The sequence below is a fragment of the Nannobrachium achirus genome (assembly GCF_963921795.1).
Source record: "Nannobrachium achirus genome assembly, chromosome: 10".
Taxonomy (NCBI): domain Eukaryota; kingdom Metazoa; phylum Chordata; class Actinopteri; order Myctophiformes; family Myctophidae; genus Nannobrachium; species Nannobrachium achirus.
The window spans coordinates 42,122,929-42,137,083 of NC_137819.1; the positions used below are offsets into that span (position 1 = coordinate 42,122,929).

The 14,155-nt window shown below is 44.0% G+C and overlaps 1 protein-coding gene across 1 annotated transcript in view; it reads right to left on the bottom strand.

The window, feature by feature from the left end:
* The window catches only part of cpne4b (copine IVb), a gene marked incomplete at both ends in the record, with an annotated part of 50,507 nt that extends 48,205 nt beyond the window's left edge, over positions 1-2,302 (bottom strand). Inside the window, one exon of the mRNA XM_080735497.1 lies at positions 2,129-2,302. Within this exon, the coding sequence (XP_080591623.1) occupies positions 2,129-2,302 (174 nt within the window). The remainder of the gene's footprint in view (positions 1-2,128) is intronic.
* Positions 2,303-14,155: the final 11,853 nt, after the last annotated feature.

Here is a 14,155-nt window from a genome sequence, read left to right on the forward strand (position 1 = left end):
TCCCTGCTTCATCATGAAAGGCTGTCGCACAAAAGTAGTGAAAACAGCAGATCTACAAGCACACAACGCCTCGCGGTGCAAGGCGTTATGTGCTTATAGATCGGCTGTTTTCACTAGTTTAAATAATTTTTAAAACGGTTTTGGACATACAAGGTTTCCACCCGACAATGACGAAATATAACTCATGTAATTGGCCCACTGGCTTGTCACTTGTCATGATCTGAAATGGCAAATCTTTGAGTAGCAGCAGCGCTATAGAGAGAGATCTCTCTCTCTATAGCATGCAATGAGGGCTTCTACAACTCTTTTTCCCGGGCTGAATCAGGGACCCAGCATGTCCCTGGGTCACAGTCCCTTGTTTACTTTGTAGTCATTTGCCAATCAACCATCCAATATCACGCCTGAGGGCTTTTCCGGCGGTGTTGGAGTCTGCAGAATCCCTACAGGGATGTGTTCAAATTGGAAAATGACAGCGGTGACTGCTGGTTCAGGCAGCTAAAGCCTGATGTACGTTCAGATATGTGCAGGACGCAGGTGGCCTGGCTTTGGAAGAAAAAAACTAACCTGTCTATGGGAGACTGTCTGTCACGACGCGGTCACGGTGCGCGTCTGCGTTTGCATGCAAGCTTGTAGACCAGATAGATTTGGTAGCTTGACACGATACGCAACCAAGTATAAATCAGGTACAAGTACCGTATTAGCAGTGGTGGAAAAAGTACTACATTGTTTTACTTAAAGAACCAAAAGTAAAAGTACTCGTTATGCAGAATATCCCATTTAACACGTTTTTAAAATGAATGAATTGGGTGGCCTGGATATGGGGTCGCCCCTTCCTAAGAATAAATCTTTAAAAACTGTGACTCAGCGATCCTCTTCAACTGTGTGTGTGTGTGTGTGTGTGTGTGTGTGTGTGTGTGTGTGTGTGTGTGTGTGTGTGTGTGTGTGTGTGTGTGTGTGTGTGTGTGTGTGCGCGCGCGTGCGTGCGTGCGTGCGTGTGTGTGTGTGTGTGTGTTTGTCACAAACGTACACACACACACACAAGCACAAAACGACAAAGACACGCATTACCACCCACCACATAAGCCCACATCCATTACGACCCATCACTACACCAAGCCTCCCACTCCCATCCTCTCCATCTCCACCCTGTTCCATTCCCACCCCCTAGTCCTGCGAGCCAGACTGTTTCCTCCCACACGCTCAAGCTCAATACTTGTGATTGTCTGATTAAGTTGATTGTCTGATAAATGTCATGTCACGTACTGCTATTGTTCTGCTATTGTATCCCTATGGGGGATATTGCTTAGCGTTCCCTGATTTTGCTTAGCATGTTCAGAAAAGCTTGCACAAAATTCAAGGAACATCTCCGAACGCAGAGCCCTTGAAACGCCAAGATTAACTGTATTCCATTTATGCAATAAATGGTTACATCTACTTTGACGTGAATGTTCCTGACTAAAACAACTTTATGTCATCAGGCGGACGGAATCAAGTGTGCCATGCACCTCCAAAATGATTCGGGAGCATGTTGATATTGTGACATAGCATCTGTTCGACACAGGTGAATGAATGTTAACCTGGTGAAATGCTAACCTGCCAACGTGGGAGAGTAGCTAACCTGCCGACGTGGGTGAATGTTAACCTAGGCTCTAACCTAACCTAACCTAAACCCTAACCCTAACCTCAGTAACCGTGTCGCAGGTGAGTAGCTATCCTGCTGACGCTCATAGTCGAAAGAATGACTCGTCGAAAGAGCGAGATTTCCCCAAATGATTCTTTTTGTCAAAATTCAGTTTTTGCTACGGACATACAAAATGAGCGGACAATAATATTACCAGAAAAGCAAGAGATAGCCCTAAATGACTAGCCTGGGTACCAGCCTGCTACGCTACGTTCAGTGGATTGGTTTTGTCAATTTGCTTCTCAGTCTGGAAAGCCTCCATTTGACTCGTATTTCTCAGAGTTATGGTGGTCCTAGAGTTATGGTGGACCTAAACCTAACCCTAACCCTGCCGCGGCAGTTAGTGGCGACGCCAGTACTACTGCCGGCGACGCAGTACGACTGCCGGTCTCTGTACGGACATATTGATGACCCCTGCTGGTGATACAAGGTTTCCCAGAGCCTTACCTCGAACCACTGGCCGTGCGACTGCATCTTGAGCACCACGCAGGGGTCGGGCTTGGACAGGGCGTCGCGGTCAGACATCCCCCTGGAGGCCACACGCAGTTCCACCTTGGTGAGGCAGGGGGAGCTGATGAAGCCCAGCGTGGCCTCGGCAGACTCATAGATGTTAGTAGTCATGATTCTGCTGGAGTGGACCCACAGTCCGTCTGTCTGTCCCTCCACACACTGCAGAGAGAGAGAGAGACAGAGAGAGAGAGAGAGAGAGAGAGAGAGAGAGAGACACAGAGAGAGAGAGAGACAGAGAGAGAGAGAGAGAGAGAGAATCAGAATTTTATTGCTTTATTGTCACATCACAGATTTACAGAAGATAGATGGGTGAAATTCGTTTTTGGGCATCGTTCCCATCGTAACTTTATTTTCCATAAAAGAAAGAAGTAGGCGAAGAGCGGGGGAAAGGAGATCAAACAAAAAAACTAAATACAAAATATCGACATACATGGTACCTGAGATAAAGATATAAAAGGTGCGTGAGCCATGAGTGTAACAGCAGATGTATAGTTATGAACATTAGTTAAGGTGCTAGAAAAAAAAAACACAAACGAAACACTGTCAGTGAGTTGTAAATGGGATTAGGTGAAAAATTTCAGTGCGTGACGACCACATAATCCACAGAGAGTAGACACTGGTGTAATCCGCAAGTAGGATGAGGACAAGCAAAGAAAGAAAGTCAAGTATACTGTATCTGTATATGAGAGAGAGAGACAGAGAGAGAGAGAGAGCAGAGAGAGAGAAAGACAGAGAGAGAGAGACAGAGAGACAGAGAGAGACTGACGGACGGACAAGGTTAATTTGGGTGAGATGGGTAAATGGAGGGATGATGGGGAGATGGATAGCCAGTACATAAAGCAGTGGTTCGCCAACTTGACCCCCAAATTGATATGTATTTCGCTGTGGACCTGCCATCTGATTACTGTATTTATTTTCTTTTGTGCCAGGGACCCCTAGAATAGATAATTTGTGAAAAGAATAAGATATTAAAAGTTTTTCAAACAATGTCAAAAATAGCAGATGTACAAGCTCGCAGTGTGGCACAAAGTGACTGCTATTTTTGAATCCATATTTTTTCTCGCATTCCTAAGCCTATAATTTCATTATAATAAATGTATCCCCATTGATTCCGGATGGTGACCCAAATGCAATGGGCCTACAAAGAGTCTCCTCAAATTATTGGCTTAGGAATGCGACAAAAACTAAAAAATATTATTGAACTCAAGTCCTATGATTCAATTCATCAACATAGCATAAAACTAGACTGCACTCTGTCGAGGTGCCAACTTGCATCTTGTGTACTCGTGGCCATATATGGCCAACTTGTGCGCCAGCAGAGTGCACAAGTACTGTGATCGGTAGCCTCGTAAACCAGGCTCCTCCTGCCTTCTTCGAAACAGAAGATGGGAGGAGTCAGTTTACTAGCCTATGTGATCGGTGCTGTTTGGTGCTGTCTGTATGTATGTGGGTGGGCAAGTTTGCACTCTGTCGAGGTGCCAACTTGCGCCTTGTTATTTATATCAGGTTGCACTTGTTGGTGGTGACATCAACTAGAATGCTGGTCCCTCACTGGCTAAAGATGGCTGGAAACGCAGACACCGCTGTAAACAGACGGCGCCGAACGCAAAACTTGTGCGCTCTGCAGGCGCGAGTACTAAAAAATCAACAAATACAAAAACACTACATGCACAAAGGAGAAAAAGGAAAAACGATGGCAGTGAATGACATCTCCTTTCGATAGGAATTTACATTTACCTCCCCCTTTGGTCTCCTCCTGATTTTTTTAAGAAACCAGTCTTACACATCCTTTTAAAGGATGGTGTCAGGGCATTCCACATTTTGGTGACAGAGCAGTTCAGCAGTAGAATGAGAACCTTCCCATGTTTGTTCTATACATTTGGTGTTACCAGATTATGGTCGCTCTAGTCTATAGTGTTGTGGCTGTGGGAAGGGACGTGCAGAGAATGTTAGAGTGGCAGGGGCTGACATTTCTAAAAGGGCCTTTTGGTGAAAATATAAAAACAGCAGACATTCAACATTGGAGGTCGGCTATGCGATGCTTGATTTCTACACATAGAATTTCTTCAACATACTGTAAGATGCTGCATTCAAGTTCAGAAGAGTATGGACAAGGCAATTCTCTTGAATGCTGCCTTCTGGTATGGCATGGAAAGAGGGCATTTGCATTTCCTTAACCACAGTAAAAACTGCATTCACGGTCTGGAGAGGGCACTTTTTTCCAGACGGATAAAAGGGCAGGGGCTCCAGCCCCCTTTGATGTCTGTGTGTGCATGTGGGTGTGACTCATTTTGGAGAAGTAGTTAGACAGGTACAGTATGAGGCTATTGAGGGCGCCGTCCCTTTGACTGTCTTAAATACCAACCCCACAAGGTTAATTTGGGTGAGGCGGGTGAATGGAAGGATGTGGAGGTGGATACATAAAGAGAGAGAGATAGGCGAGGAACACTCATTTTGCAGATATGGTGATGAGGGGCACTGGCAAGTCTGAGCTTGTACAAAATGTAACCAAATGGACCCGTAACTAAGGACCCATTTTGGTTACAGTTGTACAAGCTCAGAGAGTTACAAGAACGAATAAATGAACACAGTATTTTGCTGTGTATGAGACAAAAAGATGGTTCAGCCATCTAACCAAAATGGCTATTATCTCATCGTTTTCCTCGCAACATAATTGCTAAAATATGCTATAAATATAAGGTGCTGGGAGTGAGAATTATGAATATAAATTATGAATATAATGTTGGGGAGCCTCGAATGATAAAAATATTGAAATGGGTGCCCTGAGCCAAAAAAAGTTTGGGAACCCCCTGGTAATGTTAACGAAAAGTTAACATTACTCTAATAGACCACTGGGTGTGGAAACATCACTTGAAGGCATAGGCACATTCTACTAACCTACCTTAACTCTTTCTGTACACTTTTTTGGAACAGTATAATCATAATACCTCATCATCATGTTTTAGGGGGGAAAAGAATCATGGCACTCCATCTCTATAATACGGACATAATGTAAGAGGTTTCTTCCCCGGAAGCAAGGATAATATATGAAATGTGTTATTTTTGTAGGTCAGAGATATGTCTTTATTATGGTTGCTGCTGCCTCTGCTGTGCTGAAAATGGCCAGCGCTGCAGTTCATCTGAAAGCTTTGTTTTGACTGGAGCAGATTCTGTGGCCCTGAGTAAGCAGTCCACAAACACACTGCTCAATACAAGGTCAGGCCTCCAAAGGCTCTGCCAAGGTCCCTGAAGCACACACACACACGCACGCACACACACACACACACACACACGCGCACACACACACACACACACACACACACACACACACACACACACACACACACACACACACACACACATGCACAAACACGCACACACACGCACACACACACACCCACGCACGCACACACGCACACACACACACACACACACACACACACACACACACACACACACACACACATGCACACACACACATGCACACATTCACGCACAGAACTGTGCATCATATAAGAACTGCGTTCCAAAAATAAACACACCACATGCTAGAAATGTAATACAAGTTGAACGAACATAAGACCTTACAGACAATGATGCAACACAAACAATAATCCGCCAAGAACTGACTGGGGAACAAGACTAATATACACATGAGGGCTGATACACACGGGATACAGCTGCATGGGGAGGACAAGAACATAGAACCAAAACAACTAGAACATAGAAATACAATACCAAAACAGGCAAGGTCTGTGTCCTGTGTAGTGTCGTTTTCAACATTTTACGGCAGAAACAGAATATATCAAAATAGAGGGTATGCGCATGCATAAAGTGAATGGCAAATCGAGTGGCAAAGTAAGTTTAATGTCATTTAACATCATTTAATGCTATCAGATAGGATTTTTTCTGTTTGGATGTATGGGCTGTCAAGGCCAGAAAGTATTTTTTTGCCACTCAGTAGGTGTTCCCGGTATGATGATGATGTAATAAACGATGCAGAGCCACCCAATACAAAAAATAACAACATGAACCCGGGTAATATCACTAGCGGCAGTGATGTCAGGATTACTATTTTATTTTCCATGTCAATGAGACATTGATTGTTTGTGTTGTTGTGTGCTTGTAGCCTTCCGGAAACATTCCGGAAGTTGGTGGTTTACGAGGCTATTATCTATGGGTAGACAAACATCTGCAGTATAAAATTGTATTATAAATAATACAAAGAGGCACTGACTGACTGTAAATGTCTATTATAAAACATACATAATGAACATATTGTGGGTCAATCTGAATATCCGATACAGCCTCTCCTTCTATGTCACGAAACAGCCAGGCAGAATAGTGTTCAAGTTACAATTTACATTTTAATTCAAATTCAAATGCATAGCCGGACTGGGACAAAAATCCGGCCCTGGCATCTTGGCCCAGACCGGCACCACAACCGGCGTGAACCGAACATATAAGATCTACAAGCCCACAACACGTTGTGGCAGCGGCGCGTTGTGGGCTCGTATCAGCTGTTTTATGTCCTGGGCCACAGTAGCCTGTGATTGGGCAACTAGGCTGGTATTCAGATGATAGACAAGTCAGTGGACCAATCATGTGATGTCTCTCTGCTCTGTAGGCCTGTGCTACTGAAGGATTGGCTTTCTCCACTAGTGACCGCCCAGCCCAAAAAATACTGTAATTAAATCTTAAAATGGCAAAAAACGTCTTCTTTTTTTGTCCACTGGCCCACAGGCCCACTTGTATAGTCGGCCCACCGGGCATATGCCCGGTATGCCAGATGCCCAATCCACCCCTGTTCAAATGCCATGATTGGGAATGTAATACAAGGTGAACGAACATAAGACCTTACAGACAAATGATGCAACACAAACAATGATCCGACAAGAACTGATTAGGGAATAAGACTAATATACACATGAGGGCTGATACACATGGGATACAGCTGGGGAGGACAAGAACATAGAGAACCAAAACAACTAGAACATAATATAGAAATACAATACCAAAACAGGCAAGCTGTGACTGTGACATTAGTACTACTAGTAGGAGAAGCTGCACTAGGCTACCAGTACTACTACTACTACTACAACTACTATTCACAATAATAATAATAATACATTTATAATAATAAATATTCCAACCCCTCTAAAATTGCTCTCATTCATTATGCACTGTCTAAAGCCAGGGCTTCGCTGACACTGCCACAGTCATCCTATTACCATGAAAAACTCTGCATATCGTCTCCGTCGGGTGGAAACCTCACATGCCCAACGACAAGTTTGTCGATCATCAACTTTTGCTATTTTTGAATAGCTTGTGGATCTGCAACTTTCGTTCTTTTTTTCCTAAATTTAGAGTAGCCAATTATGTTTTACCCCTTTTTCTCCCCTCATTATATTGATTCCTCCCCACATAATTAGAATAGGAGGTTTCCGCCCGACATGCGACGATATACGGTAACATGCATCATTCATGTAGGCTGAAGGTCCCCTCCCTCCTCCCAGCCTAAGCTAATGATGTGTAGAGCATGGATGCTAAATCCGCCGGCATGGTCCCTGGACCAGCTAGCTCTGAGCTGGGGGGATTATACTGGAGCCCTGGTGTGGGGAGCTCAGGCTGCCTGGCTGGCTGCTGGAGGCTGAATATTAATGCTTTGGAGTGGTGGGGTAGTGGTGTCTTCCTCCTGGCTCGGGAAGGAAGGTACACAAGGAAGGAACTGGGTCTGCAATCTGACCTCAGTGTATTTTAAAGTATGTCTGTATGTGCCTCTCTCTCTCTCTTTCTCTCTGTCTGTGTGTCTGCCTGTCTGTCTACTATTTACAATTTAGGCATTTAGCCAACGCTCATTAATCCAGAGCGACTTGCTGTAAGCGAGGTAAACACGAGGTAATAAATCAACCTGGAGATAGTTGTCTAGGATCATACCGTAGGTAAACCAAGAACCTGTCATTAGTCTAAACCAGGGGTTTTCAAAGTGGGTGACGGGGCACCCTGGGGTGCCGCGACAGCAGTCCAGGGGTGCCGCGAGATAACTTGATAATATTTGGAATTTATTTGGACACTTAAAATATATTTAGTATCATTTTAAACTTGAAGTACAAATGTATTTTCAGTCAGTTCTAATCAAAATGGCTGTTATCTCAATGTTTTCTCACAACACAATGGCTAAAATATGCTATGAATTTAAGGTGCTGGGAGTGAAAATTATGAATATAATGCAGGGGTGCCTTGGATGAAAAAAATATTTATAGGGGTGCCCCGAGCCAAAAAAGTTTGGGAACCCCTGGTCTAAACATTACTAGTAAGACGCCTCAGGGTGACAATGTCTTGGCGGTCTGTCCAGTCCAGTGTATATCGGACCAGTTACTCATATATGGAGTACTATATGGAGATATGCCTGTGAGACCCTAAACATGCTTACTCAGTTATTCGTTATGTGAAAGTCCTATGACGTCTATCACATCTGACATCATACATACAATCCCCTTTATGCCCATACATGGGAGATCCCTGTCTGAACCAGCCACACAGATATGGGCCGTCTTCCTCCATATATGGGCATTCCCAAATTAAGTCCTGTTATACCGGTATATGGGCTTAATTTTGATGACACCATGCAGGGATCTCCATATATGGGCATAAAAGGGATTCTGTTATAGTGGTTCCCATGATATCACAACATACACTCCCATTTTATGCCCATACATGGAGATCCCTGTATGAACCAGCCACACCACTGTGATGTCACCTGTTTATTCCCATATATGGAGATCCCTGCTCTGAGTATCTGACATAACTGTGATGTCACAGTGATGTGTCAGGGGAACCACAGTGTCATGCGTTATAGACGGACATACAGAGATACGGAAAGCTGTGCCGGTCGGAATAATATGAAAATAAATTATAATATGTAGATTCAAACTATACAAACTTTAGGATGCCAGGTCAACAAATGAACCTGGCATCTGTCTACAAGGTAACATGCTATCTAGTTAAATTTCTCTCCCTTCATATTCGTGCACTAGCTGTCCTTTCTTTCTTTTGTTCAGAATCTCTCTCTCCCTCTGTGTCTTTCTTGCACTTGCTAATAACAAACTCTGTTCCTTTCTGAACTCCTGGTCTCCCGTTCTCTCAGTGTGTCTAGTTCTTTCTTTCTCACTCCTTTGTCACTCTTTCTCACATTCACACACTCATTATTTCTCTCTCTCTCTCTCTCTCTCTCTCTCTCTCTCTCTCTCTCTCTCTCTCTCTCCCCTCTTCGTTTCCTCTGCCCCCCGCCCTTCTCTCTCCCTCATCCATATTCTTCTAATATAATAAGGGCTATGTCGGAAACAAGGGATTTCATTTTAACATATATTATCCCTATGATTTGTAGTCTTCTTTATCCACGATCAATCAATCAATCAATCAATCAATCAATCAATCAACATCTTGTCTCACACATTTGTCACCTCTCCCTGTCTTTTTTTCTATTTGACTCTCGCTCTCTTTCAGTATTTGTCTTTCTTTCTTTCTCTCTGTCTCTGTCTGTCTCTCTCTCTCTCTCTCTTGACCCATCTTTCCCCTCTCTGTGCCTTTCCTCTGTCTAGTATCTCTCTTCTTAGTACAACCTCCAGCTCTTCTCTCGTCCATAATTCATGCACCATGTGTGTATGTGTTGGGTTGGGTGGGTGGGTGGGTGATTATTTTTAGCCACGCAGGCTGAGTGGTCGTGTTTACAGAGGAGGAGGAGAGAAGCCAGCGCTCGGCACCACCGTGACCAGGCGACAGGACGCACAGCGGCCATGCATGCAATTCTGTATCTGTGTGTTTTTGTATGAAAACCTACAGATCATGTCTGTCCGTCCGTCACGCCTCATGTCACGCCTTATGTCACGTTCCATATATGGCCAAGATCCCTGATGTCATCAATATTAAGCCCATATCTGGGAATGCCCATATATGGACATATTGTGTCAGTCTCTGTTGTTTCGCTTCTCAGGTATTGCTAGAGTGCACGGGTGCGCGCCAAGGTAGTATATGAACTTGGGAGGTACAGTGTGCATAGCTATGCATTAGATGAGATGAACTCTATACTGTACAGTAGATGAATTCCACGCATTTGTGTCTTTTCGTAAACTAATGCCTTACTACGGCGTCACATGAAAAGCATCAAAAGTAGCAGATTTGGACATATGAGGTTTTTCCACTCGACAGAGAGGATATACAGTAAGTGTGAGTGCGTTAATATGAAGCATTGTGCATGGTATGTGCATGACATGATAACCATGCATGTGTATACAGTATGTGCTTGTATTGTGCATGCACGTACACACCACCATTTGTGTACAGTACACTTGTGTGTGTGTGTGTGTGTGTGTGTGCAGGAAGCAGCAGATGCCTGTCTGTTCTGGTTGACAGCAGATGACTCTGAGAGAGAGAGACGGGCGAAGAAGTGGAATATTTCTGGTGGGAGATGCAGGCAGCTCGCCTGGCATTCAGCCTGGGACTTATCAGCTATCCCCCGCTGAGCCTTATGATTCCTTCCCCAAAGGCAGGACAAAACGTTTAAAATGCTTTAAACGCCACATCACTAAGCCACGTCTCCCCCTCATAAAACCACCATAACAAATGCATTCATTACTAGACAATCATTTGTCAACTGTTGTCTATAAGCTAGAACTCTGACAGCGTATAATCCCCCTCTCAAATAGAATTCATTAGCCTTTCAAATGACACTTTGAGCAACAAGTTTTTTGGGGGGAGAACAATGACTGATGGCTGGGAGGAGGTGTTAATCTCCCTGTTATTAGATAAGCGCAATTTTGAGGTATTTGTATTCTACTTGAGTATTTCCCATTTCCAATACTTTTACTTCTACTCCACTACATCTCGGATCCAAATTACTCCACTTCATTAATTTGACAACATTAGTAACTAGTTACTTTGTAGACTTAGGTTTTTATTACTAAACATACATTATCCACTTCAGCCCTTTTTATGTTTTGGCCATTTGAAAATAGACTATCTACAAGCTCACTGATCTGCTTGTAGATCTGCTATTTTCAAAATATTTTGTATACATTTGAAAACTTGAAGTGGCACTTTAAGTACATTTGATGACACTTTAAGTACATTTGGTGAGGGCACCCTAAGGGTGCCCTCACACCAAAATACCTATGAGAGTGGAATCCGCGTTCTGCCAATGCATTTCAATGAGAGTGAAGCGGTTTCATGCCAGTAGAGGATTTCTGCAAAAAACGCTCCACTCTCATTGAAATGCATTGGCAGAACGCGGATTCCACTCTCTTAGGTATTTTAAAATATGGTCACCAGTGGATAAACTCTTTTTGTGCGCTGCTGACTAAAAACACAGAGAGTGCATTCTGTCCCAAAGCAGCGACGCGCCTGTCAGTCACTTCCAGAACCCGCCCCATTCCGCCTTCGACTCAACCGATTGGACAGAGGGGAAAAAATCGAACCTCTGTTCGAAGTGGAGCTGTGTGTGTGTGTGTGTGTGTGTGTGTGTGTGTGTGTGTGTGTGTGTGTGTGTGTGTGTGTGTGTGTGTGTGTGTGTGTATTGCAGTTGATGCTCAGGGCAGGCTAGACTCAACAGCACCTCTCTGGTCACCCAGGGTTACTACATACAGGCTACATACCGACCCACAGACCCACCCACATACCCACATACCCACATACCCACCCACATACCTACACACACGGCCACGTATAGGGAGCTTGTGTTCCACACAGCTCCAAAAACGGAGCTCCAACATAACCGCAAGGTTGGCGCGGCACGCAGATATCCTCCACTGACAAGAAACCACCCCCTTCCCATTGAAATGCATTGGCGGAACGTGGATTCCACTCTCATATTATTAGGTATTTTGGTGTGTGTACCCTAAAGGAGTATTTCTACATTGCAGTATTGATACTTTTACTTAAGTAAAGAATGTGAGTACTTTTTCCACCACTTTGGATGTTTAAGCACATGAACCCCATTATTAGTCCCTATACTTGGCTGAATATTTCGCAAATAAAATATCCCATCTACAAGCTCATTGCTGGTTGTTTTTGCCAAAGAGAGTTGGTGTTGAGGGACCTAGCATAGAGCCCCATGGGGGACCAGTGGTAGCAGGGGGCAGCAGTGGCTCAGGCGTTAGAGCGGCCCATTGGGAACTGGAAGGTTCCCAGTTCGATACCGGGCTCCCCCTAGAGTTAGTGCCGAAGTGTCCTTGAGCAAGACGCTGAAGCCCTAATTGCTCCCGAAGGGGCTCCCGAAGGTGCCTTGCATGTTTTCCTCCTCTATCGGTGTATGAATGTATGGGTGAATGTAATGCACAATCTAAGTAAAGCGCCTTGGATAAACAACAACAAGTGGGTCGGGAGTAGCTTATTGTCCGTATCAGCTGGTAACACGCTGGAGTCTGTCTCCGTTACAATATTCTAGACCCCTGCGGCTAGGATTGCTGAGGTGGAGCGCCACACCTACAATCAGCTCCCAGTTCTTGCCGCACGACTTGCTGCACCCAAACGGTGCTTTTTAACCCAGTCAACTAAGTAGACCCATGTCAACTGGTAAGACTATACAGTAGCACAGAGGAGGGTACTACTCACTGGCACACTGGCATAATTGTGTTTTAAATGTAGTTAATTAAATGAAGTCCCCTCACAGGGGAGGGAGTCTGGGAGATAGGCATACAGAGCACATCATTCTACATTCATTCAAACTCTGAACTCTGACTGGACAGGGAGTCTGGGAGTTAGGTGCGTTATACCCATAGAGTTATAATAAGTAAGTTATACCCTGAGCTAGCGCTAGCAGTCCATGGCTCAGAAGGGCGGGGATACACTAGCCAGAGTATCACTCCGGCCAACAGCATTTGTTCACCGATCTCTGAAAAGTTGTGGTGTCGAAATTAAAGTAATGTTGATATGGCACGCTCATTATCGAGAAAATAAATGTCCCTTGCAGTAGAATAATATTTTAAATCTCATAGTCCGCTGACAGTGACACAAAACACTTCTCATGAATGTGAATGCAATAAACTACTAGGCTACTACATTTGTTTTGATGGTTTAGATTCCCTATCTTACGACACTCATGTTCTTTAAGCTCCCCGATGAAACGACCGATAAAGGTCTGTGAATAACTTCTGAATTCCTCCTCCTGCTGCTGAGTTGATATTCTGCCTACAGGCTTTTAATTTCTTTTTTAAGAAATTCAAATTGTCAACACGTCTCCTCTCTGGGGTCTCTTCCCACACGCCATGAAAACAGCCATCATCATCATCGAGCTGAATCGTGTTGACAGCTCACTGATGAACTCCAGTTAAGTAAAATGATTTAAAAAGGTAATTTTCTTCAATCACTTCTTCTGCCTTAGAGACACCTACTTTGATCACCACATTTTGCCCTTGTTAAGGTCTTCAGTGATATCCACCTAAAGCTGCACTACCATATCTGTATGTAACTTTGCTCTTCCACCCCAGATTTGAATCCTGTTTGCTGCGCAAGTCCTGAAAGTTTTACCAACGGAAGGTTTTACCATTAACTGAAAGTTTTACCAATGAGCTAATAGAGCCTGCCTGTTTTCTCAGGGGATAAATATAATCTTGACCATCAGGTCAACATTCGTGTCAGATCCTGTGTCAAGTTGCAGAATTTCAGTCCCATTATTAGTAGATCTTAATAATGCGTTCAACAGGGCTGACCACAACAAATTTTGGGAAACTGGGTGAGATTTGTACAATACTAAACTAGAACTGCACTCTGTCGCCAGCTCACCAACTGTTGGGGTCCGGGGACCCCCCAGGGTCCTTGAAGGGGTTCCAGGGGGTCCCCAGCATATAATTAGTAAATATAGTGTCACAATCATTTTAACCACTTTAACCATATTTTATACTTTGGCTATTCAAAAATAGCTGGTATGCAAACTTACTATGAACTTGCAGATCTGCTCATTTTTAGAAA